The 27,372-nt window shown below is 45.3% G+C and overlaps 1 protein-coding gene across 1 annotated transcript in view; it reads right to left on the reverse strand.

Annotated features, from left to right (window-relative positions):
• Positions 1-27,372, reverse strand: part of LOC310775258 (supervillin-like) — a 45,377-nt gene that overhangs the window by 15,417 nt on the left and 2,588 nt on the right. Inside the window, exons 3-13 of the mRNA XM_083635385.1 lie at positions 25,820-26,370; positions 25,224-25,359; positions 10,855-11,002; positions 9,209-9,292; positions 6,843-6,929; positions 6,205-6,385; positions 5,326-5,498; positions 2,358-2,513; positions 1,417-1,553; positions 484-631; positions 147-292 (exon numbers count right to left, since the gene is read on the reverse strand). Coding sequence (XP_083491511.1) covers positions 147-292; positions 484-631; positions 1,417-1,553; positions 2,358-2,513; positions 5,326-5,498; positions 6,205-6,385; positions 6,843-6,929; positions 9,209-9,292; positions 10,855-11,002; positions 25,224-25,359; positions 25,820-26,370 — 1,947 coding nt within the window. The remainder of the gene's footprint in view (positions 1-146; positions 293-483; positions 632-1,416; positions 1,554-2,357; positions 2,514-5,325; positions 5,499-6,204; positions 6,386-6,842; positions 6,930-9,208; positions 9,293-10,854; positions 11,003-25,223; positions 25,360-25,819; positions 26,371-27,372) is intronic.

Here is a 27,372-nt window from a genome sequence, read left to right on the forward strand (position 1 = left end):
TAAAAAAAATCATACGTTATTTTCCAGACTTTTTGTGAAATTCCTAAACCAAAAAGGATAAAGAAGGACCTGGAAGGATCACATTTGTCTTCCATACTTGTCAGACCTGCATACAGTACGAGGCCTTTGGAAAGTAGACCCGTTACCTCCTTAGAGTTGAGCAGGGAGACACTAGGGATGGACGCCCAGGCGTCCTCATGAGGCACCAGTTTGTCTCCCTGGAGCCTGTACACTCCGTTGGAATCCACCACGCCACTCTCGTACAACTCGTCCTCGTCTGGCTCACCTGCCCCTACACACCACACACACAGTTCGGAACGTGAGCACAGACCTCCCTGGTGGAGTCAAGCAAAAGGTAATTTATCTAATCTATCCATGAAATATGACCCCTCAAAATATGTATAAAAAGGCTAACAAGCTACAAGTTAGTGAAGAAAGGTCAAAGGTTACAGTTCCCCTTCAGTATGTGTTTGTGTACTGTACCTCTGTACTGGGTCTTTCCTCCCAGCAGGCTCCAGAAATCCTTGGCCCATCTGCTGTCAGCGTTGACTCCCTCCTCCAGGACAGTCACCTGGGCGGCCTTACAGCCGAGGTCCCGCTTTGCCTGCACGAACGCCGCCATCTCCGATGCCTGACCACCCACGCAGGCAGGCAGGCACACACACGCGCACACACACACACGCGCACGCACGCACACACGCACACACACACACACACACACACACACACACACACACACACACACACACACACACACACATTAAATTTTCAATTCCATGAAGGTGCACCAATTCCTCTGTTCTAGGGCTTCAAATTCAAGATGACTCGTAACTTTTATACTAACCCATAATATAATAGGCTTTATTGCCATGCTATCAACTCTGTTGAATGAGTCACTGTCAAGTTTAAGTGGTGGAACGAAACTGTTCAATTGGAATTACAATAGTTTTGTAGGTAATACAATACAATACGTTTAGCCTTGATGGACAAACCACAAAAGATTTAGTGTTATGGGTATCTTTTTTTTCTTTGAAATGTTGGGTGATGGGTCATTTCTAGGGATGTCACAATATATCGCGTGTTGGGTCATTTCGTTCAGTAAGGTCTGTTGGGTGTTGGGTCATTTCGTTCAGTAAGGTCTGTTGGGTGTTGGGTCATTTCGTTCAGTAAGGTCTGTTGGGTGTTGGGTCATTTCGTTCAGTAAGGTCTCTTGGGTGTTGGGTCATTTCGTTCAGTAAGGTCTTTTGGGTGTGGGTCATTTCATCAGTAAGGTCTGTTGGGTGTTGGGTCATTTCGTTCAGTAAGGTCTGTTGGGTGTTGGGTCATTTCGTTCAGTAAGGTCTCTTGGGTGTTGGGTCATTTCGTTCAGTAAGGTCTCTTGGGTGTTGGGTCATTTCGTTCAGTAAGGTCTGGTACCTTAGCTTTCTCAATGACGTTGGTAAACTCTCCACTCCACATGTAGCAGTGCTTGGGTGTGATGAGAAGGAAACAGTCACCACTGTTGAGAGAGCTGGCCGTGGGCTCCACCAGCCGCACCTGGATGTGCCTCCGACCTGCAGACAGCACAGACACAGATCAGACACAGATACAGACACACAGCTCTGACACAGATACAGACACACAGCTCTGACACAGATACAGACACACAGCTCTGACACAGATACAGACACACAGCTCTGACACAGATACAGACACACAGCTCCGACACAGACACACAGCTCTGACACATATACAGACACACAGCTCTGACACAGACACACAGCTCTGACACAGATACAGACAGATAGCTCTGACACAGATACAGACACACAGCTCTGACACATATACAGACACACAGCTCTGACACAGATACAGACACACAGCTCTGACACAGACACACAGCTCTGACACATATACAGACACACAGCTCTGACACTGATACAGACACACAGCTCCGACACAGACACACAGCTTTGACACAGACACACAGCTCTGACACAGACACACAGCTCTGACACAGACACACAGCTCTGACACTGATACAGACACACAGCTCTGACACAGATACAGACACACAGCTCTGACACAGACACACAGCTCTGACAGTGACACATATACAGACACACAGCTCTGACACATATACAGACACACAGCTCTGACACACATAGATCTGCCAATACATTTTCTTGGGCAATATTAAAAGAAACAACAAAAGCTTAGTTTGCTCTAAACATCTGGGATTCTCCCAAGAGAGCAATCACTTCAAACTCTTTTCTCTTTGGCATATGGAAAGCTACAGCTCAGAGTTCGAGCACATCTGTGTTTTACGACAACCCCTATAGAAGAAACGCATGAAACACGCCATTAGTCTGTCTGACCTTTGATACGAATAAGCATCAGCTTGTTGAACGGCAGTGCACTGTTGTTGGTCACAACATCGGTGGACTTCACACTGCGCAGGCTGACCTTGCGGAAGTTCTCCTTGCTGGCGAGGCCCGCCAAGGCCACGTCGGCCAAGTTGGAGTGCTTTGCCACTGGGTGGGACAGAAGACAATGACAAGACGATGGCTAGTGACATCATTCATTACCAAGTAAGAGAGGCTAAATACAGGACTGACACACTACACACTTTGTTTGAATATCACACCACATTTTGAATCATTACTCACTTTGTTTGGTCTCAAAAGTTACCACTGTATTTTCCCCTATGTAATACGCTATCTCACTAAGTGTAACAAATAAAGACTACGAGTCAGACTATAAGATAGATAACGGGCATTATACTGTATTTCAAATTCAAGGACTTTTTCCAGCACTATTTTTCTGTTCATAAGGACTCGGCACAAAAGCAAGAAACGTTTCCCTAAACCTTACTGCATTTCATATCACAGGTTCACATGTTCATGTGCTTTTAAGTTGTCTTTACCAGAATACATTCATCTTCTTTTCTGTTTTGACTTGCATTCTGTCAAACACTGCAAATGTCTTAATTTTTTCATTCTTTTAAAGCTCTTTTAAGCACTTCCGCACATAACAGTCAGACACATTTCCCAGGTATTCCAGTACTTACATTTTGAAATGTTAAATTCAGGGACTTTAAGGACCTTGTCTGAACCCTGAGATAAGAAGAGACGGGGGGGAGTGGTTTCCAATTTCTCCTTTCATGTGAACTAGACAGCCATACGTAGCTGTGGTGATCATTTCCTCTTGTGTAACCAAATTGTAAAAAGGTCACTGTGCTCAGACTAGTCAGTGCAGTATCCTTGTGCCGAGCACCAATTTAAAGGTATACTATGCAACTATTTAATTAAAAAACTTTTTTTAATCCTTATAGAAAAGTTTCCCCTCAAAAACCCACTCTGCTGATGAAAAATCAAGATGGTGACGGCCAATGTTTGAACTCCGCCAGGGAGAAGAAATTTAATGCAGGCCATATAAATGCAGGCCATAATGGGATAGCTACGTCCATATTATTTATGTCTATGAGTAAAACCAGGAAATGGAGCTTCTTCCCAGATCGGGTTTTGAGCTGTTTGGTCCTCATAATTCGATAGTCTGGAGGTATGTGTGTGTTTATTTGTGTTTTTATAACATAACAGCTGTGAAACTATCAGAAAGTAACATTTAATCCCTGCGTTTGAAGGGTTTACCGGCGCTCTCTCTCTCTACATAAACACAGCCTCGCTCGACCACATAAACACAGAAGATAGCAAAACAATCTCCCATCGCGGAAATACACACAGGGCGCAGCGTCTCTCAACATAAGCACACTCCCACACTATTCTATGGGCCAGAAGTAATCGTTTTGAGGGGCAACTTTTGTATAATTTTATCATGTTTTTTGTAATGACATAGTTGCATAGTATACCTTTAAAGGAATCAATTATAGAAACTATACAGAGGGTGGACAACGTAACAGAAATGTAGCAATACTGTATGGATATGAAGCACCTAACAGGGAGTAGTGGGATATTAACTATTCCTGAAGAAGAAACGCCTCTAGTTCATTGAGGGATGCGAATGGAAATCGACTTCACACTGTGCTTCAGAACTTCCCATAAGGATTGAATCATGTTGACATCTGGTGGCTTGGGAGGCCATTGAAGGAATTTGACACATCTTGAATTTGTTTAACAGTGTGGATTAACATTTTAGAACAGGGGTTTTCAAAGTCTGAGACTACGGGCCTCCCCTCAGACAAAACTTGGGAAAAGGTGCCTCCCCTTAGTTTAATTGCTTAGTTTCGCTAAATTGATTATGGTGTTTGATGATCCTAGAGATACTCAACAATTGAGCCAAAATAGTTTGATATATGCTGTTTGACATACTATCTCTTTAACGAAATCACACACGTTTGGCCTATTCTATGTGATTTGATCATTTTTGGTAACTAATGTAATATCTTTTCACTTTCATTGACTGAGCCTCCCCTGAAACAGTTTGGAGTGCCCCTGGGGAGGCCCACCTCCCACTTTGAAAACCTCCATTTTAGAATATGGGAACATGAGGAGGGAACAGTTTTTGCATCATAGCGTGCACCAGGACCAAAGTGGACTCATATTCTTTGGCTATAATATACTGTAACCATACAGAGTAATCAGCAGGCCTTTTGACTCCCATTAGATGGCTGTCCATACCATTACAGATCACCTACCATGTTGGTAGTCATTGTGTCCTGAATTGAAACCCATGTAAATGTAGGAAAAGTGGTTGAAGGGTTTCTGAAAGTCAGCGCTGCCATAAATTAGGCTGTAGTTTTGGGCTTTTTAGAAACTATTGTGTTTAGCGTCTGTCAATAGAGAGGCAAAGTGAACGTCACTTCCTGCTTCAGCACTGTATCAGAGATTTTCTTCCGCAGTTTATTTTCCCCATAGACATTTCGTAAAATGCTTATAAAAATAGTTTTACTTGGTCAAACCAAACGGTTCAGCTACATTTAGAATCAGGAGAGACCATAGAACATTTCACTTGGACCAAAACTTTTTTTTTTTTTTTTTTTTCTTTAAACCCGCATTTCTTTTTACATTTCGGTCTGAGTGAAATGTTATGTGATCTCTCCTGTTTCTAAATATATCTGAACCGTTTGGTTTGAACAAGTACAACTATTTCTTTAAGCATTTTACCAAATGTCTACAGGAAAATAAATGGTGGATGGAAATCTCTGGTACAGTGCTGAAGCAGGAAGTGACGTTCCACTTTGGCTCTCTATCCCTGCCGGTGAGCTTTGACTTGCAACCACTGTTGGTCTTTGTCAATGCAGTTTGTCCATGCTTGTTCTTTAACATAGGATTTTTGTGACAGAGTAACACCTCTTTAGCAGCGGTAGGTGAGTTTGAGCAATCTTACTCCTCTCCACTTGGATCCTCTTGGTCTCCACAGTGGCCACATTAAGCCTCTGCTCGGTGTAGACCTGCCGGATGTCGTTGCGGGCAGCGAGGGCCCGCAGAGGGTTCCTGGAGCCCTGGTTTCTTCTGAACGGTCGCACAGACCGCTTGTGTTCTGCTACGGCTGAGGTGAGCCTGAAAACACACAAAGATTGTCAGAACAGTGGCATTTACGAAAACCAGCAAGCAATGGAGCAATGGAGAATCACAGCTATATCCTGCCCTATATGCAGATAATAGAACGTGTATGCATTCTGTATGAACATACGGTAACATGGCATAATAAAACAAACATTATTTTACGTTATGTAATCTCTTTAATTGTTAGCTAACAACTAGTTGAGGATTAGTTAAATTCCTTCCTATATTGTTTGCCAGTAATAATGTACATTATTTAATCACTGATTGATGACAAGTAAATGCATACTGTTTAAGATGTACTAAAACTGCACTGGTCATCAATGAACATTGATTGCCTTAGCTAACAATCTCTTAGCCATTATTATCCAAGTAAAAATAAGCACTCTGTGGACAGCTACCGTATAATTAAGCTGCAACTGATTTTTTATTATGGTTATTAAATTACTAATAGGAAATGGTCAAAGTGCTACATAATATACTAACAACAACAAGCAACAGGTAAAATTCAGCAGCTTGAAGCTCATCAGTGAATGGTCATAAACCCAACTCTGAAAATGCAGAAGCAGCAATCACTACACTAATCTAACCTTATACAACATATACATTATAAAGCTATAATATTATAAACCTACTTTGGCGTATGGGCCTGAAGCTCGCTGAGTTCCTCCTCAGTCAGCACCACACTGTATTATAAACCTACTTTGGCGTATCGGCCTGAAGCTCACTGAGGTCCTCCTCAGTCAGCACCACACTGGAGTTGAGAGCTGAGGGCGAGACAGCTTTGTAGAATCTGCCGAACGTCTCATCGTCATCCAGGGTCATCACCTCTTTCTCCGTCTCCGCCGTCACCTCGATGGTGGACGTGTTGCTCTTACCCACGCCTGACCCCGCCCACACAGCAGGAAGCAGGAGGCAGGGAACAGGAAGTGTTACAAAGCATATCTCTGAGGGTTGAGGAGTCAATGTGTTTGCTGGACTTGTGAAAATAATAGAGGAGCAGGTCAAATGATGGTGATTTGGCAGTACACTCCGGATACTCCACAAAATGTGATGGATATCCTGCCCTATGATCATTATGTATTATGTTTAGGGTATATTTCTGATGCTTATCTGTTGTGTTTATATATTCACTGGTGCACTGAGGTTTGTTTGGTGTTTTTAGAATTTGTACTGAAACCAATTCCACCAGCGTGGCCATGTGGCATTGAGAGGACCCTGCGCTACAAATGACATTTGAGGTGGGGAGGTGGGGGGTTATAATAACTCATACATTTGACATAAGCTCTAAAATAAACTTTTAAGCAAAACAAGATTAAACAACAGATAGGGGGACTGTACCTTTATTGTGAAGCTTGTCTAGGAAGGACTCCAGCTTGTCAAGCCGCTTATCTCCTTCCACCTTGACATCAGTTCTACTGGAGATCTCTGTCCAGCAGAAACAAACAGCAGTCTACTTATTAGCTTGGCTGGTAGTGGGTATCGAAAAACAATACCTTTCATATTGATTTTTGGCATCAATATCCTTGACCCCACCCTCTCATTCCTTCCCCATGTCAACCACATCACCAAAACTGCATTCTTTCACCTCAGGAACATTGCCCGCCTGCGTCCTTCCCTGTCCCCTTCCGCTGCCGAAACCCTCATCCGTGCCCTCATCACTTCAAGACTCGACTACTGTAACAGCATCCTCTACGTCTACGGCTCACCAAACAAAATTCTCAATAAACTGCAATATGTCCAGAACTCCGCTGCTCGCCTGCTCACCTCCACCCGTCGCCGAGATCACATCATCCCTGTCCATCACAACCTCCACTGGCTCCCAGTCAAACACCGGATAGACTTCAAAATACTACTCACCACCTACAAAGCCCTCAACAACCTGGCCCCTCCCTACCTCTCCGACCTCCTCCTCCGCCACACCCCTACCCGTCGCCTCAGGTCCGCTGACACTAACAGCTTGATAACCCCGAGGACCGAGCTCCGGACCTGGGGCGACAGGGCCTTTTCAGTTGCTGCACCCTCCCTCTGGAACGCCCTCCCCATCCACATCCGTCAGGCAACCACTCTACCATCCTTCAAACAGGCCCTCAAGACCCACCTCTTCAAACTCGCTTCCACCTGCTAATCATCCTCCCCTCCATCATTACAACTCATCCATTTTTTCCACATACCCTGTTTTATTGTTATTACTATTGTTATGTTCTTTTATGTTCTGTATCTATTAAATGATTTTATTGGGTGTAAAGCGACTTTGAGTATTTAGAAAAGCGCTATATAAATCTAATGTATTATTATTATTATTATTATTATAATATTGCTCAAGAACTTCTGTCAAGAGTGGAGTACAATAAAGTAGGACTGCACCTCAATGCCAAGAAGACTGAGTACATGGCCTATAACACACTGGACCATGCCCCTTTGAGGACCGTGGAAGGAGCCCCACTCATGCGAGTCTATGACTTTAAATATCTCGGCGCAAGCATGGAGAGCTCAGAGGGAGACATGACTCTCATGGAAGGCGCTCAACGACACCAAGAAGATCTGGACCTCAAATCTATCTCGGGGGCTCAAGAAGAGGATCTTTGTCGCTACCATAGAGATATTGTTCTATGGGTGCGAGACATGGACCCTCTCCAAGGCCACATCCAAATCTATCGACGCATGCTACACGCGGATGCTGCAAATGGCATCTCCAGGGACCATGCTGGAAATAAGTGTCCGCACTTTTTTACTCCCTTGGATTGTATGTCTTTATATCCATAATAAATCAAAAATCAAATCAAATCTCTATGGTGACCTACCACCTCTCACTAGAAAAATAAGAGACAGGCAACTAACAGCTAGCTGGACACTACTGCGCGAGACACCCTGAGTTGCCTGCTAGGCGAGTCATTCTGTGGGAACCAACTCATGGAAGGATGAACCGTGGGAGACCACTTAAGACCATGGTCACATCACCCTAAAAGAGGACTACGGAGCTGCAACAAGTGTGGAGCTACGGTCCCTGATGGAAGCACAAGACGTGTGGAAGGTCTGACATCGTGCCGAACAGCAGCCATCCTGGCCTGAGTCAACGCAGTGAGTGAGTGATATTGTTTTTAAGGTATGAAAAGGTATTGACAAGTACAAAAAAAACTGTGTGGTTGGATTCAATTTCGAAAAGCAGATGGCATATACATTTTACACAAAAAAATAATATACACAATAAAATGTACTTACATTCAACGGCAACAAAAATTTATAATTTTAGTTTTCTCATGGAATTTGAAGTAGTGTCAGAAATGGTATGTGCATCCCAAAAGATGTCTCTCTCTCTCTTTTTCACAAATTCATTCATTCATTTTTTTTTACTTAAAAAGTGGTCCCTGGGGAAGGCTAGGCCTAATCATAAAGGATGAAATTACAATTCCTGCTTAATTTTGGGGAAGAGTCTTATGTCTTTCAAAATAAACTACCAAGGGGTCCCATGTTGTATGGAATTTTTGGGTTGACCCTCTAATGGAGTATTCTATCTTTTCTATCCCAAAAGATTAAATAACAATACACAGTCTAAAATGTGACATTTATTTCAATGTATTTTCCTGTGAAGAGCCTTTATTATAATATATAAGAAATATAGAAACTGTTAAATTAATGATTGATTGGTTGATTGACTCATTCAATGACTCACTGATTGGCTGGGGTTAAAGGGGAATGTGTAGTACCTTCATGTGGTTTGACAGGTGTGGCAGAAGACTTCTTGAGCTGGCTGAGAGGAGACTCCTCCCTCCCAGTGTCTGACACAAGACCTGGTGAAACAGAGCAGCGGGGTCACGAGGTCCCGTCATCAAGGGGCCGGTATTTACAAACACTGTCGATCTGATGGAACTATTATTACTAGTGGAATACCCACCAATGTAGCCTCCATGTGGCTGCGCAGACATTGCGCAGCATCACAAATTCGGGCCATTAATTGGCCCTAATTTTTACCCAATTCAACTAAAGGACTGCACTGCGGATATATGCCTCCGCCAACGAGCAGTTGACATCCATGTCTGGCCAGACTTTGACGTTTCAGCCAAATGTAAAGAAATTCCATGAAGATACTGAGATATGGCTTTACCGAGCTTGAAAATGGCGTTCATGAGGTCACAGTGACCTTGACCAAAATGTAATCAGTTCATCCAAGTGGACATTTGAGCCAAATTGGAAGAAATTCTGTCAAGGCATTCCTGAGATATCGCGTTAACGAGCTTGAAATTGGCATTCGTGAGGTCACAGTGACCTTGACCTTTGTCCACCTAAATCTAAATCAGTTCATCATTGAGTCCAAGTCGATGTTTGAGCCAAATTGCAAGGAATTCCGTCAAGGCGTTCCTGAGATATTGCGTTAAAGAGATTGGAAATGGGGTTCGTGAGGTCACAGTGACCTTGAACTTTGACCTTTAACCACCAAAATCTAATCAGTTCATCCTTGAGTCAAAGAAGTTCCATCAAGGCGTTCCTGAGATATCGCGTTAACAAGCTTGAAAATGGCGTTCGAGAGGTCACAGTGACCTTCAATCACCAAAATCTAATCAGTTCATCCTTGCATCCAAGTCGACGTTGGAGACAAATTAGAAGAAATTCCATCAAGGCGTTCCTAAGATATCGCATTAACGAACTTGGGAATGGCGTTCGTGAGGTCACAGTGACCTTGAACTTTGACCACCAAAATCAAATCAGTTCATCCTTGAGTCAAAGTCGACGTTTGAGGCAAATTTTATGAAATTCCGTCAAGGTGTTATTGCATTAACGAACATCGGATGGACGTACGGACGGACAACCCAAATCCATAATGCCTCCAGCCTGGCTATCGCCGGTGGAGGCATACAAAATCCAGCTCCGTTAGGTCACCCGCAGGGTGCTCTTTACACTTCCTGAAAGATTCAGCGCGATTGCACATAAAATGTCATAGCTGTGGCCGAAAACAATTTCTGCTCACTCACTCACACACAGAGTTTGCATTCTTATTAGTAGGATGTCTTCTATGGGGAGTGAATGGAGGACCACATGTGAAATAACAAAATACAAAGGTGTGCCTTAATTAGGGCATGCATGATGAACCTTCAAGCAAGCCATCAAAACAAAGACAACAGAAAAGTGAAGGAAAACTCAAAGGAACTCAAAGGAATACAATTGTGTTGAAGTATCGTGCACATTGTAAGATCGATTTATTACAGCTGTACGAGTTTTGATCTCTGTCAAATAATAAACATAGGACTTTCCATTAGAATTTTCAAAAGAAGCCCCATATTGTGGTGCGAGAGAGAGCGCGAGAGAGAGAGAAGGAAACAGAGAGAGCGGAAGAGTGTGAGGAGATGTACTGTACCTCTCTTGGCCATGCGTCCAGCGACTGTGAACTGGCTGGAGTCATTGGCTGCTCCTTTCCCCTTGTTCTTCCAGGCCTCTTCCTTCTGCTGCAGGATCTTCATCCTCTCCGCCAAGGACATCTTGGTCTCCACATCTGCACTGGACTTCTGTTGGCACATTTATTCAAAAACAATTAAACTTCATTATAACAACAACAACGGCCTCCACTGACTGCCCCATCAACAACCTGCACCCCCCCCCCCCCCCCCCCCCACCTCACCTCTCCGATCTCCACCACCACACCCCTGCACGTCGCCTCAGGTCTGCAGATGCTAACCTCCTCCAACCCACCAGGACAAAGGGCCTTCGCTGCAGCCGCCCCCTCCCTCTGGAAGGCCCACCCCAGTCACATCCGACAGGCCAACACCCTAACATCCTTCAAAAAAAAGCCCTCAAAGTCAAAACCCACCTTTTCACTCTTGCTTTTGACTCATCTTTTCTATTCTTCTGCTTATTTTTTTCTATGTCTCTCATCTATTTTATTCTTATTACTGTATTTATTTTCATTAAAGTTGTTTTTATTCTGTGAATGTAAAGCATCATGGAGCACTGTGAAAAGCACTATATACCTGCACATTGAATGTATTATTATCAACAACAACAACAACAGTAATAATACTAATCATATCCATATTGATATTATATTGTTTTAAGGAGTGTAAGTATTCCACTCCACTGTGCATTTGATTTCATTGTAAGACATTAGGAAGGATGAGTAGGACTTAAAGCCAGGCCAGGAGGGTTGCATCAGGGCCAGACAGGACTTAAAGCCAGGCCAGAAGGGTTGCATCAGGGCCAGACAGGACTTAAAGCCAGGCCAGAAGGGTTGCATCAGGGCCAGACAGGACTTAAAGCCAGGCCAAGAGGGTTGCATCAGGGCCAGACAGGACTTAAAGCCAGGCCAGGAGGGTTGCATCAGGGCCAGACAGGACTTAAAGCCAGGCCAGAAGGGTTGCATCAGGGCCAGACAGGACTTAAAGCCAAGCCAGAAGGGTTGCATCAGGGCCAGACAGGACTTGAATGGTTGCATCAGGGCCAGACAGGACTTAAAGCCAGGCCAGAAGGGTTGCATCAGGGCCAGACAGGACTTAAAGCCAGGGCAGAAGGGTTGCATCAGGGCCAGACAGGACTTAAAGCCAGGCCAGAAGGGTTGCATCAGGGCCAGACAGGACTTAAAGCCAGGCCAGAAGGGTTGCATCAGGGCCAGACAGGACTTAAAGCCAGGCCAGAAGGGTTGCATCAGGGCCAGACAGGACTTAAAGCAAGGCCATAAGGGTTGCATCAGGGCCAGAGAGGACTTAAAGCCAGGCCAGAAGGGTTGCATCAGGGCCAGAGAGGACTTAAAGCCAGGCCAGGAGGGTTGCATCAGGGCCAGAGGACTTAAAGCCAGGCCATAAGGGTTGCATCAGGGCCAGACAGGACTTAAAGCCAGGCCAAGAGGGTTGCATCAGGGCCAGAGAGGACTTAAAGCCAGGCCAAGAGGGTTGCATCAGGTCCAGACAGGACTTAAAGCCAGGCCAGGAGGGTTGCATCAGGGCCAGAGAGGACTTAAAGCCAGGCCATAAGGGTTGCATCAGGGCCAGACAGGACTTAAAGGCAGGCCAAGAGGGTTGCATCAGGGCCAGAGAGGACTTAAAGCCAGGCCAGAAGGGTTGCATCAGGGCCAGACAGGACTTAAAGCCAGGCCAGGAGGGTTGCATCAGGGCCAGAGAGGACTTAAAGCCAGGCCATAAGGGTTGCATCAGGACCAGACAGGACTTAAAGCCAGGCCATAAGGGTTGCATCAGGGCCAGACAGGACTTAAAGCCAGGCCAAGAGGGTTGCATCAGGGCCAGAGAGGACTTAAAGCCAGGCCAGGAGGGTTGCATCAGGGCCAGACAGGACTTAAAGCCAGGCCAGGAGGGTTGCATCAGGGCCAGAGAGGACTTAAAGCCAGGCCAGGAGGGTTGCATCAGGGCCAGACAGGACTTAAAGCCAGGCCAAGAGGGTTGCATCAGGGCCAGACATGACTTAAAGCCAGGCCAGAAGGGTTGCATCAGGGCCAGACAGGACTTAAAGCCAGGCCAGGAGGGTTGCATCAGGGCCAGACAGGACTTAAAGCCAGGCCAGGAGGGTTGCATCAAGGCCAGAGAGGACTTAAAGCCAGGCCAGGAAGGTTGCATCAGGGCCGGACAGGACTTAAAGCCAGGCCAAGAGGGTTGCATCAGGGCCAGACAGGACTTAAAGCCAGGCCAGAAGGGTTGCATCAGGGCCAGACAGGACTTAAAGCCAGGCCAGGAGGGTTGCATCAGGGCCAGACAGGACTTAAAGCCAGGCCAGGAGGGTTGCATCAGGGCCAGACAGGACTTAAAGCCAGGCCATAAGGGTTGCATCAGGGCCAGACAGGACTTAAAGCCAGGCCAAGAGGGTTGCATCAGGGCCAGAGAGGCTGTGAGAAATGGGGGAGAAAGAGTAGGAGGCAAAGACACAGGAAGAAATTACACCATTAGGATTCCATGACATTCTCATCATTTCTGGAAGAGCGTGGATATACTGTGCTGCTCATCCTAAAAACAACTACTTCCACTGCAGCTTCTACTATGCCATTAAAAACTCATCCTTACGACCAAAAACATGATCTATGTTCAGTCCCTATAGAAAAACACAAAAAACCCAGATGTACTGTATACTACTCAGACCATCCATCAACCAGCCTTCTGTAGAGCCTTTCCTTCATGATTTACTCCAGCTGCCGTTTCTGCACCTGAGCTCCACCATTAAAAATGAATTAACACAGCTTTACTGGGGCCCCCAGGTCCCACCAGACCCCAGGAGCCCTTTCATAGTAATGAATGATATTCCACTCCTAAATTTGTGTGATGCATTAGATGGCTCTGGCTGGGACTTTTTTTATTTATTGCTGCCACCCCGTATTGCTTCATTGCTAATGAGTAGTTGATGTGGTGTAATCCAGTATGAGTGGAGACTTCCTGTCATCAGTGTGTTGCACACCGCTTGGATGCAACAAGACAAACAGCGTGAAGCAGGCATTTTTCACTTGATTAGGGAACACAATAAGCCATAGAGAAAATGTGGAAAACGGCAAATGACTGGAAGTGTGCAAAAGATGGATAAACAAGTCAGCGTCACAACAGCCAAGTCAAGTCAAATGTATTGAAATTGAACAAACAAGTCTGTCACAAAGGCTTGTAAAGGACAGAAAAACAACAACAATAAAGGAGAAGATCAACTCTCAAATATTGGGCCAGTGCAGTGTGTGTGTGTATCAATGTGTGTGTGCGTGAGTGTGCGTGTGCTTGTGCGTGTGCGCGTGTATACCCAGTAAATGCTTGCATGTGTGAGTGGGTGTGCTGGCCTGGCACATTTGAGCAATACCAGGGCAGTCTGCAGGCGATTAATGTAAAATGACAGGCATATGATCATGCACTCGCACTCCCCATAACTGCCTGGCTTGGTAAGGAGTATTCTTTCTTTCTTTTTTCTCCCCAATAGTCAGAAAATATACTCAGAAAATTACAACAGATTTGACATAATTATGTATGAAAAAAACTAACTGCTTTACATCTAAACTTAGTTGCTTGTAATTTTAGTGAGTACATTTTTCTTTACGAGAGAGCTTGGCTATAACAAAAAAAAGACACTCAACACCTACCTATGAACTAATTTCAAGCCTGGATGCATGCATACATGCATGCATGCTTGCTTGCATGCTTGCTACCTATCTATCATCTATATATCTATCTATCATCTATCTATCTACAGTATCTATCTATCTATCTATCTATCTATCTATCTATCTATCTATCTATCATCTATCTATCTATCATCTATCTATCTATCTATCTATCGACTGTGTCTGTCTGTCTGTCTGTCTGTCTGTCTGTCTGTATGTCTGTCTACCTACATAATGTATGTCTCTAATGCTACAGTCACACAGTACAAGGGAAGAAGCTGGAAATTCCACTGCTATGATAACTGGCTTCCTTTGAAGAGCTAAAATGTTAATAACAGGCCTGAGGAATCCAAAGTGCTGCTTGTCCCATATGAACATAAAAACATGCTGCAATGTGCAAACAGCCGTGCATGTTCTCCTCACACGGAAAAACACTGTCGTTTTCCCTCAAGCACGCTCCCTCTAGCACACACCAAAACACACACAAACAAACACATCCATGTATACTCACACAAGCACACACCCTCATACACACAAAGGCACAAGGCATACACAGGCAAAAGTTCAAGTGGTAATAGATTATTGTCAACCACATTGTATTGTGCGCGGTAAAAAAAACAAAGAGTTTTGATTGGACAAAAGCTCAGAGAAATACTGGCATATAACACTTACACACTGGCAGAGCAATATCGTGAACTCATGTTGATCACAATATGAAAGGATGCAGTATCTTTGGAAATAGAGAGCATACAGTAGCTGTGTTGAAAAAGGCCAATGTGTGGGGAACTGTTCAATAGACGCATGAAAGTGCAAGAAGAAATCTCACCTGGCTACATGATAGTTGAGTCATTGGTATTTTATCAATAAGCCCATAAGCCCCCGAGAAATAAATAATGATCATTTTGTGGAGTGGAACAGTATTTATTTTACATTACTTATTGCACCTTTAAACCCGACCAAAAGATGACGAATACTTAAGAATCACACTGGAAAATATTGATTCATTTTGAGTCATAATGCAACTGCAATATCTGTCCAAATCATCACAATAAATTTGGATCCTATAACAATAAAGCATGCTTGCACACGTGCACATGGCCAGGGCCTTGTTGCCAGCAGGCCTTCTCTGGACTCAATCAGAGAGGGGAAATTCTTTGGCCTGACAGGACCCCAGAGAGAAGGGAGGGAAGGAAAGGGCCTGGGCCTCAACCCCCCACAGGAAAGCATTCCTCTCTGCCCTGCCTTACTGTACTGTGTAGGCAGCACCTCTGCCTTACTGTACTGTGTAGGCAGCACCTCTGCCTTACTGTACTGTGTAGGCAGCACCTCTGCCTTACTGTACTGTGTAGGCAGCACCTCTGCCTTACTGTACTGTGTAGGCAGCACCTCAGCCTTACTGTACTGTGTAGGCAGCACCTCTGCCTTACTGTACTGTGTAGGCAGCACCTCTGCCTTACTGTACTGTGTAGGCAGCACCTCAGCCTTACTGTACTGTGTAGGCAGCACCTCTGCCTTACTGTACTGTGTAGGCAGCACCTCTGCCTTACTGTACTGTGTAGGCAGCACCTCTGCCTTACTGTACTGTGTAGGCAGCACCTCTGCCTTACTGTACTGTGTAGGCAGCACCTCTGCCTTACTGTACTGTGTAGGCAGCACCTCTGCCTTACTGTACTGTGTAGGCAGCACCTCTGCCTTACTGTACTGTGTAGGCAGCACCTCTGCCTTACTGTACTGTGTAGGCAGCACCTCTGCCTTACTGTACTGTGTAGGCAGCACCTCAGCCTTACTGTACTGTGTAGGCAGCACCTCTGCCTTACTGTACTGTGTAGGCAGCACCCTGCCTTACTGTACTGTGTAGGCAGCACCTCTGCCTTACTGTACTGTGTAGGCAGCACCTCTGCCTTACTGTACTGTGTAGGCAGCACCCTGCCTTACTGTACTGTGTAGGCAGCACCCTGCCTTACTGTACTGTGTAGGCAGCACCTCTGCCTTACTGTACTGTGTAGGCAGCACCTCTGCCTTACTGTACTGTGTAGGCAGCACCTCTGCCTTACTGTACTGTGTAGGCAGCACCTCTGCCTTACTGTACTGTGTAGGCAGCACCCTGCCTTACTGTACTGTGTAGGCAGCACCTCTGCCTTACTGTACTGTGTAGGCAGCACCCTGCCTTACTGTACTGTGTAGGCAGCACCTCTGCCTTACTGTACTGTGTAGGCAGCACCTCTGCCTTACTGTACTGTGTAGGCAGCACCTCTGCCTTACTGTACTGTCTAGGCAGCACCTCTGCCTTACTGTACTGTGTAGGCAGGCAGCACCTCTGCCTTACTGTACTGTGTAGGCAGCACCTCAGCCTTACTGTACTGTGTAGGCAGCACCTCTGCCTTACTCTACTGTGTAGGCAGCACCTCTGCCTTACTGTACTGTGTAGGCAGCACCTCAGCCTTACTGTACTGTGTAGGCAGCACCTCTGCCTTACTGTACTGTGTAGGCAGCACCTCTGCCTTACTCTACTGTGTAGGCAGCACCTCTGCCTTACTGTACTGTGTAGGCAGCACCCTGCCTTACTGTACTGTGTAGGCAGCACCTCTACTGTACTGTGTAGGCAGCACCTCTGCCTTACTGTACTGTGTAGGCAGCACCTCTGCCTTACTGTACTGTGTAGGCAGCACCTCGGCCAAACCACAGACACTGCATCTACCAAGTGAGGGCCAAGACACCGCATTCGAGTAGCGCGAGCAAGTGCGTTGACAGCTCCGACTCCTCGGCGGCAATCTTGAGTGCGAGAGATTATCCAGAACGCAGGTAGAGAGAAACGGCAACAAGACAGTAAAAGAACAGACAGCCACACTCACCTGAAGCAACTGGGAAAGGCTGACAGGCAGGTGTCAAAGTCAAAGAGAGGGGTAGAGCCCGGAGGTGAAGACAGGGGAAACTGGAGAGAAGGGTGAATGGAGGAGGAAGAGGAGGAAGAGGAAAGGAAAATTAAGTGAGGGAAACGGAGAAGACAGAAAGACAGCTACAGGCATCTATCCCACAGCTGGAGCCAGGGCCATTTCTGCATGGGAGATCAAAGAAGCGATGGCAGACATTTGAAGAGCTTGGAAGAATAGACCCTTTTCACGGGGGCCATTTTGTGTCGAAAAGGCAGAATAAACACAGGTGGAAGCAAAACACTAATGAGGGTTTCCAAATTCCAATCATGGACAGTGTTGGGGGTAACTCATTACAAAAGTAACATATTACATGTAATATATTACTTTTAGCAGTAACTCAGTAATATAACTTATTACTTATAGGATTTCAGTAATATTATACCAGTTACTTTGTCAAGTAACTCAAGTTACAAATTGAGTTACATTTTATTCAATTAAAGCACATATTTAAAAAAGATACAATCATTTCCTAATCAAACTGTGTGTTTTTATGCAAATAACCACTATAGATGACAATAACAAAGGAAAAGAATAACATTTAGAATTTTGGATTGTTTACACTGACTTCAAGGTGGTTGAAATTATTTTTCGGGATGTTCCGGGGCGGCGATGTCATTCTGCTGCTGTTGTTTTGGTAAAAGTAATGCAAAAGTAGTGTAATAAGTAACGAGTTACTCTACACAGAAAGTAATATTGTAAAGTAACTTATTACTTTCAAATGAAAGTAACTAGTAATATGTAATATATTACATTTTGAAAGTAACTTGCCCAACACTGATCATGGAAGTTTGAAACCCTCATTAGTGTTTTGCTTGCACCTGTGTTTACCCTGCCTTTTCGACACAAAATGGCCCCCGTGGGAAGGGTCTATAGGGGTAAAGGAGGGAAAGAGAAAGCAATTGTCTGTCTATAACACTATGAGGGGACTGCAAACACGGCAAATTGAATGCATTGAATGAACGATGAATGAATCATTCAAATTTATTAGCACATGAAACTAGCTTCACAATTTCATTGGAAACAAGTAAAATATCTCACTCCACTGGCTCCCCCACCCATTTGTTTTAAGAAAAATAAGAGTTTAAAACTCAAGAATATATACAGTATAATAAGGATGGATTTCCCCCCCTGTTGGTGCTTGAACCTTTCACCAAATCATGCCATGTCCTTTTAAAATGCTGAGAGGCTATAGAGAGCCAAAGTGGAACGTCACTTCCTGCTTCAGCACTGTACCAGAGATTTTCATCCGCCATTTATTTTCCCATAGACATTTCGTAAAATGCTTATAAAAAGAGTTTTACTTGTTCAAACCAAACGGTACAGATATATTTAGAAACAGGAGAGATCACATAACATTTTACTTGGAGCAAAACATAAAAAAAAATTGGGTTAAAGAAAAGGGTTTTTTCTATGTTTTTTTTTTTGTTTTGGTCCGAGTGAAACGTTCTATGGTCTCTCCCGGTTCTAAATATAGCTGAACCATTTGGTTTGACCAAGTAAAAGCATTTTACGAAATGTCTATGGGAAAAATAAATTGCGGAAGATCTCTGGTGCAGTGCTGAAGCAGGAAGTGACGTTCACTGACTCTCTATTTAAACTAGAGGTCGACCGATATTGCTTTTTCAATGGCCGATGCCGATGCCGATCTTTAGAAAGCAGGGCGGCCGATGGCCGATATATAATGCCGATTATTATTATTTTTTTCATTCGATAAAATACGATTAAAATAAACTCCTCAAAAAAAGTTTGGAAACGTTATTTTGCTCGATTATTTCTCCCCTTTAATAATACCAATTGGTATTGTATTTTATATAGTTGGAAAGCCTGATTAGTCACCTTTACAACGGGGTACAACTTGTAAGGATTGTGCATTCGTGGAATGAGAAACACACAGCTAAACGCGTGGGTAGCGCCCCCAAAAAATGTGCAATATTCTTCTGTTGGTAGTTTTTTTTAAAGAAATCTAGTAGCCTAGATTTCCATTATCCATTCATGCACATTGAAAATCGAATATAACATTATACTGTAGGCCTACATCTAATATAAGATGTTATCTTAGCCAGTACAGTAACATGTTTTTGATTATTCTTTTTATTAAATAGAAAAATACATTGGGTTATGCGGTATAGATTTCAGTAGTGACTGGTAGGCTATAGCGAGAGAGCAGTATGTCAGAGAACTCATTCATGCACTGTTCTATACATTAACAATAATAATAATAATAATAATGTAACTGTTTAGATTTGCTGTCATTTGATGGGAGAAGTGTGTTTGCAGAAGATGGTGGTGACTGAGGAAACGTAACGTTACAGTAGGCTCATGGGTGCATGAGAAGACTCACATTCAGTGGCGGACTGCATAATCGGGCACGTTGGGCAAATGCCCGGTGGCCTGGCCTGGCCTGCCAATTTTTTTTTTTTTTTTTTTTTGCAGGCCGATGCCGATTAATTAAAAATGCCAATAATCGGCCCCAATTAATCGGCCGGCCGATTAATCGGTCGACCTCTAATTTAAACAGTGTCATATGGCCAGCACTGCTCCTCAGGGTTTGGCCCTTAATGCTCAACCCTTAAGTTCATGATCTTCAAGACATTTCCTGGGACTCAATAGTCCAGATACATTGACTGTGTTTTGACTCTTTGGCCCTGTGGAGAGATGTCAAGCAGATCTCCACTGAGTCGGGGAGTACACTCCTAAAATTCCCAGTGTAATGTTACAAGTCAAAAGTGGATTTAGACCAACAAAGCAGCAGGTTTTGTCTACTGCTATAATTCAGTTACAAGTTAGCATTAGCTAATGAACATTTTGAATTGCAATCCATGTGGCGATCCATGTGTGGATTGCCACCATATGGTGGAAAGGTTTTCCTGCGTTCACTGGGGGTGAGGGGGCGCCGCTGTGTCCCGGCCTGGCCTTCCCTCCCACGCCTTATGTGGGCGGGGGCCGGGTCGGGGGGCATCGGTGCTCTTCATCACTGGTCGAGGGCTGCCGGTTGGTTTAGAACAGCTTAGGTAGGCAATAGATTAGCTACAGCCTAAGGCTGACCTGTTATAGTGTTCAGGCTAAAATCAGACTAGAGCAGAGTAGGATAGGCCAGATTAGGCTGTAGATTAGCTAGATACTATGTCCCAGTTAGCTCTGGTTAATGCTTAGAGTAGTCAGTTGTCTGATCTTTTCCCCCCCCCTCTCTCTTTCCCCCTTCCCCCGCTTCTTCCCTTCTTCCCCCTTCCTGTTCTCCTCTCTTTCCATGCTCTTTCCTCCCCCACATCCCACCGCCCCCCCCTCCCTTCTCCTGCTCTCTCCTCCTTCTCCCCCCCTCTGCTCCTTCTCCTCTTCTCCCCTATTTTCCTGAATCCCTGCCACTTCCTGCTCTCCCCTCTCTCACATTCCCCCTGCTCTCCTTCCCCTGCACCCTCCCACCTCTCCTTCTCTGCCTCTCTCCTCCTCTCTGTCCTCTCCCCTCTCTCACATTCCCCCTGCTCTCCTTCCCCTGCACCCTCCCACCTCTCCTTCTCTGTTCTCTCCTCCTCCACATTTCCCATTTTCTCCCCACCCTCGCCCTAATCCGGGCCCGTATCCTACTCCCTCCCTCCACCCTAGACCCTACCTCTACTCTGCCTCCCCTGTACCCTTCCACCTCTCCTTCTCTGTTCTCTCCTCCTCTCTGTCCTCTCCCCTCTCTCACATTCCCGCTGTTCTCCTTCCCCTGCACCCTCCCACCTCTCCTTCTCTGTTCTCTCCTCCTCTCTGCCCTCTCCTCCCTCTCACATTCCCCCTGCTCTCCCTCCCCTGCACCCTCCCACCTCTCCTTCTCTGTTCTCTCCTCCTCCACATTTCCCATTTCTCCCCACCCTCGCCCTAATCCGGGCCCGTATCCTACTCCCTCCCCTCCCCCAACCCTAGACCCTACCTCTACCCTGGCTCTCCCTCCCCTGCACCCTCATCTCTCCTCCTCTGTTCTCTCCTCCTCCACATTTCCTATTTTCTCCCCACCTCCCCCCTCTCCTCCCTCACATCCCCCCGCTCTCCCTCCCTCCTCCACTCTCCTGCTTTCTCCTCTTCCCGGTGTTCTTCCCCTTCCCCCTTTCCCCCACTACTCTAAAGCATAGTACACATTTTACTCCAAAGCATGGCACCCACTCTATCCTCTCCAAAATTCCGCCACTATTTAAAGCATGACATAGCATGGCAATATTCCGCCACTATTTAAAGCATGGCACCCATGCTCTTAGTATTTCGCCACTATTCAAAGCATGGCACCCACTCTTCCCTAAAGCAAGGCACCCATAAGCTCTATATGTGAACATGTGCTTATCTGGCAAAAGGACTCATTACTAAAGGCTTGCAGCCAATTAAATTACCGTAAAATACCAATTAGAAGCCGACTTCCAAATTGCCGCGGGTCCCATATATAAGCGGGGTCTGGATACATATTTTGTACATAAAAGCAGGTCCCAATTTGACGCCCGGTTAGTTTTTTCAATGTTTTCTTTTTACCTTTGCGACATCCTGTTGAATGCATCTCCCAAACACAACGAAGAAGAAAAATCGGATGAAGAATACGAACAACGAGGAAACGGGAACAACGAGGGAAAAAAACACATGCACGAAACTTGCTGATCAAAATTCGTTTTCCCTCAACATCTGATGATTCTGAAAATTGTGTAGGCATTTCCTGAAGATTTTTATACACAAAAACCGACATCTCTGGTGTAATAATTATTTTGAGAAATGTGCCTATGGTATATTTCCCTGCCAGCGGGCATAGAAGTCCGCTTCTAATTGGTATTTCACCGCACTTTCACATGTGCGCTACTGAAGAGGGTGCTGCTCCATGAGTGATGAACAGCGGAGGAGGCAGGCATGCAGCCAGCGGAGGAGGCAGCGCATGCAACAAATAATCTGCTCACATGATGATCATGTTCTCTCACCTTCAGCGGAGAAAGTTTAGTGGTAAATACCGGTAGGTCACAGTTCAGCTCAAATTTTATTTGATTTCATGTACAGGCCAGAACTGGCATGCAATGTGCTCTGCTGCGCTGAGAGGGAGGCGCGGCTCTCCCCATAGACAAGCAATCGTGTGGGGTGCTGTAGCCAACTCATTAAAATAAATGGTTTAAATAAACAATTTCATACTATTTACAATCTTTGCTGAGCAATATTTTTGTACAAAAATAATTAAAGCAGGTCCCAAACTGCCGCAGGTCCCATATTGACGCGGGGTCTGGCTACATATTTTGTCAATTAACGCCCGGGCTAATAATTGGTATTTTACGGTAGGCATAGTTTGGTTGCTTAGAAATTGACATATGTCCGTTTGCAAGATGTGCGTCTATATTTCTCATTCTCTCCCCACCTCCTCCCTCCCCCTGCTCTCTTCTCCCCCACACCCCTCCCCCTCTCCTGCTCTCTCCTCTTGCTCCTTCCCCACCTCCTATACCCTCCAACATCTCCCATTCCCTCCCCACCCCATCACCCTCTCACATTCCCCCTGCTCTTCCCCCTTCTCCTGCTCTCTCCTCTGCTCTCTCTTCATTTCTATATTTTCTATATTATCAATTGTTCAAATGTTATCTTTATTCTGTATATTCTTGTTACTGTGTGTTAGCTAGAATCAGCTAGACATACTTTCTGTGAAGCCCTCTGAGACATGCTTGTGAATTAGGGCTATATAAATAAACTTGACTTGACTTGACTTGAATTGACTGACAAATGCTCTACCTCAGCCTGTAAACAAAGTGATTGCTCATTTATAAGACAATGGCAAACACATTTCAAACAGGGCCTCGCTTCAATGACACACAAGAGTTACGTAAAGAAAAAGCTTAGGAGGCCTAACAGGAAACATCTGGGGCTGGCGGGAGAGGCATGTAGCATGGTGGGAGGGGCTGGCGGGAGAGGCGTATACCATGGTGGGAGGGGCTGGTGGGAGAGGAGTGTACCATGCATGGTCCGCCTCCATTCCCTGTTCTCCCAGACATCAACCAAAGAGCAACAACATCTGCTCTGGCTTGGCATTGTATGAGACCAAATGACAACTTACTCTTCCTGTTGCTAAACATGAAACCAATTGACGTTTCATAAGTGAGAAATAGAGATGTGGCAACAATAGTTATGTGCAAAGTAAATGCCCCATAGCCGATGCCAACATGGCCTCCTCTCAAACAGTTTGACCAGACCATGTCCTATCTACAGCTGTGATCTGACATGGCTTCCCACAGAGCTACAGTAGCAGCTACAGTGGCTTCCAGACCAATTCACTGCAATAACTTTAGGTCGATTCAGGAAGAAATCCACAGACTTTCTGGATGGCAGTTAGGCCTTCGTTCATGTGTGTCAGTGCCTAAGATGCCGTTTCTGTGCTGTGAGTGGAACTACACTGCATTTATGGATTTAGTGTGGATTTATCATAATGGAGACAGACCACACAGATTTCACATTTCAATTGAGTGGGATTTCTTAGATTTTTTTTTTTTTTTTTTTGCTGTCTGCACATGCTTAGCCTTTTTCCAGACTAAAGAGTGGATTTGTTCCAAGGTTAGCTCATCTTTGGACTGAGGATGAGCCAAAACCAGAAAACACTCAAGGGGCTCACTGATCTACAAGAGATGATCTGTATAAATAAACATGACATAGCTTCAATAAACCCTAGCTTTTGCTAGGGTTCCATGCGCCACACATTTCTACTGCACCAGTACCATTCTCTACCTGTACTGGTCGTAGTGCAGTTATGGTAACCAGCATGCAGCCCCTCTCGCCACACAGTCGGCCATTACAAAACATGTTTGTCTCGGCTGCTTTACTTCCACGCTTCTATCATAACCATAGTGAGTTGAACTATGCAAAGCCGCGTGATTGGGATGTTTACATTTAGATATACAAACAGGGGCAGTGGCTCCCAGACTGGGGTACGGAGTACGTGGACGTACTACAGGGGGTACTTGAGAGAAAGGGGAAAATGGACAAATGTAAGAATAAATCATGAAAATGAAAAGTTAAAATAAATCTGCTCAGGGGGCAACTCTTTCACTCCCGTTCTTATTTTGCAATGTTATATTCTGCATTCATTCATTGCATTCTGCTATAGTTTTCTAAGCAAAATGTTGTACTTGGTTAAAAGGGGTACTTGGATTCCGAAATCAGGGAAAGGGGGGTACTGGTACATGGTCTTGAAAGGTGCTATATAAATAAACTTTTACTTACTTACTTACTGAAGCCAAAGCAGTTTGAGAACCACTGGTGTAGGGTTTTATTTTGACAAGGGGCAGAGGGAGGCTAGCTAAGCCCTGGATCTCTGGATTTGGCAGTGCCACTCCCAAATCTGCTCCACCTCTGGCCCTAACCTCCCACGCGTCCTCTGCCCCTCCATCTCCTCTTGGCAGGGACTCGGGGCAAACAAGCTGATTCAGCGCAGGAAGAAGAGTGTCCAGATCCAAATGTCTCCACTGCCAAGTTCTCATCCACAACCAGGAATTACTCAAATAATTTGGTCATGCACAAAGCTGAAGGGAAGCCTCAACATATGGCAGCATTTCCTCAACAGTGCCGGTTTCTCAAAAACAAAAAAGGGATACCCCTTTACCCAACTATCATAGAGAAAACAATGACCCAACCAAATGATCGTATTGATTTTGCTCTTGCAAACATCTGTTATTCCTCCCAACTAAGTAACTAACAGTAGCAGGGGTAACTTCTTTAACCCCACGCTGTTCCCCAAGCTACCTTCTTTCTCCAGCTTTCTCCAGCATCTTGCAGCTTGTTAAAGCGATCGGCCAAGGACTTCTGGACCAGCTCGGTGGTCTTGGGTTTCTTCAGCTTGCTTTTCCACTCCCCTTCTCCACTGGTCAACTCTGTCAGTCTAGAAGGAAAGCAGGGGATAGACACGTTACTTCCAGCTAGCCTGCTTGAGTTTATTTTTAATATGTAATTGACCATTTTAAACACTTTTGTAAAGGGTTCATTAGGGCCACAATAGAGCAAAAGCCTGTCAAAAAGGAATAAAAAAACATCGGTTTTCAGTTGCTGGTAATTAAAGTGTATTTAATATGACTGCAAAAGTCAGCCAGGAAGAATTACAATATCCCAACACTATAGTCATATAGCCTGGGTAAACCCATCCCCCACGTGACCTGCTCTCAGACCTGTTCTCAGTCACTATGCTACACGCTAGTGACTGGGAACTGAGAGAGCAGGTCACGTGGGGGCTGGGTTTACCTAGGCTAATAGTCATATAGTCTAGTGTGAAGGGATACCCATGATCAGTATATTGGCCTTTATCAGTATGCAAGCTGTATGCATGGATGCGTCCGTCCACTCACTTCTGTTTGATTGAGGAGTCCATGCTTCCTTCCAGGCTGCTCTCCAGCTCCTCCCCGTCCTCAGACACTGTGGGGGTTTGCTCCAGCGACTGGGAGTCCTCCAAACTCTCGTCAGGCGAGGGGCTTCGCATCTCCTCCAAACTCCCTCTGCCGCCGCCGCTGCTGCTGCTGCTGCTACTGCCTCCCCTCTGCTGTCGGTGGGTGCTGAAGCCCCCTCCGTCGATGCTATCCTCAGTTAGCATTTCCTCATCTTCCTCTCTCTCCTCGCCGTCGTCCTCCTGCTCATCGTCCTCTTCCTGCTCCTCCTCACTCTCAGGGTGGCTGAGGGTGACGCTGCTTTGCCGGGCGGGTGTGAAGTCGGGCGCGGAGCCCTCGCTGTGGTCCGACTCCACGCTGGTGGAGCGGCTTTTCTTCAGGATCCCCTTGATGCCACGAGGCCCCGAGTCCTGGCGCTGCAGCGAGGCGGGCTGGCAGGGGACCGAGGGAGGGGGAGAGGATTCTCTGGTCTTGCTGAGACCGGTCGAAGTTCGGTCGAAGAGGCGACTAGTGGACTAGTCAAGAGAGAGAGAGAGAGAGAGAGAGATTAATTTACATGTCTAACAAATGTTAAAATTGCAACACCACTTTTTAATCTATATTCCCCTGCTTCCTAGTTTATGACATTAGTATATAGACTATAAACAATGATGACCTCACATAGATAAGACTTTTTTGTCCCAATCTAACGCCTCTGCAGTTTCCAACCCCAAAACCGCCTTTTCCCATTGTTTGTATCAGAGTTATAGGGGGCGGGGCTATATATATAATGCTTTTTCTATTCTCCTTGCCCCAGGGCCAAACAGTCCCTGTGCAGTGCTTCCAGAACACACACACACACACACACACACACACACACACACACACACACACACACACACACACACACACACACACACACACACACACACACACACACACACACACACACACACACACACACACACACACACACACACACACACACACCTATTCCTACTGCTGCTGCTGCTACTGTTGAGTGACTAAATGCATTCCGAAACGGTGACCCACTGCCTTTATCTATATTGAGGGGAGACCGGGGCTTAGTGCGTCAGATGGAGGGGGGTAGAAAGAACTTAAAAGCAGGGATTACAAAGAAAGAAAGAAATAGAAGAGTGACGGCCTGAGAATTGGAGAACAAAGGTGACGAGGAAACCAAGGAGCGCAAATAAATAAATCAAGAGTCAACACGTGAAACCATGAGATGCCAACTAGAAAGTGAAAGGAAGAGAGAGTGAGCGGATACAGGTGGACAGCAGAGCTGTACACATCCACATATATAAGGCTTTGTACTGTTAAGAAAAACCTGTGCCTAGTACAAGATACAGACCATGTGTAGTACAAGATACAGACCATGTGTAGTCTGTCATGATACAGATACAGAGCATGTGTAGTCTCTCATGATACAGATACAGACCATGTGTAGTCTCTCATGATACAGATACAGACCATGTGTCATCTCTCAGCGACCTCAGACTGACACGAAAGCAAAACTT

The sequence above is a fragment of the Poromitra crassiceps genome (assembly GCF_964638095.1).
Source record: "Poromitra crassiceps genome assembly, chromosome: 4".
Taxonomy (NCBI): Eukaryota; Metazoa; Chordata; class Actinopteri; order Beryciformes; family Melamphaidae; genus Poromitra; species Poromitra crassiceps.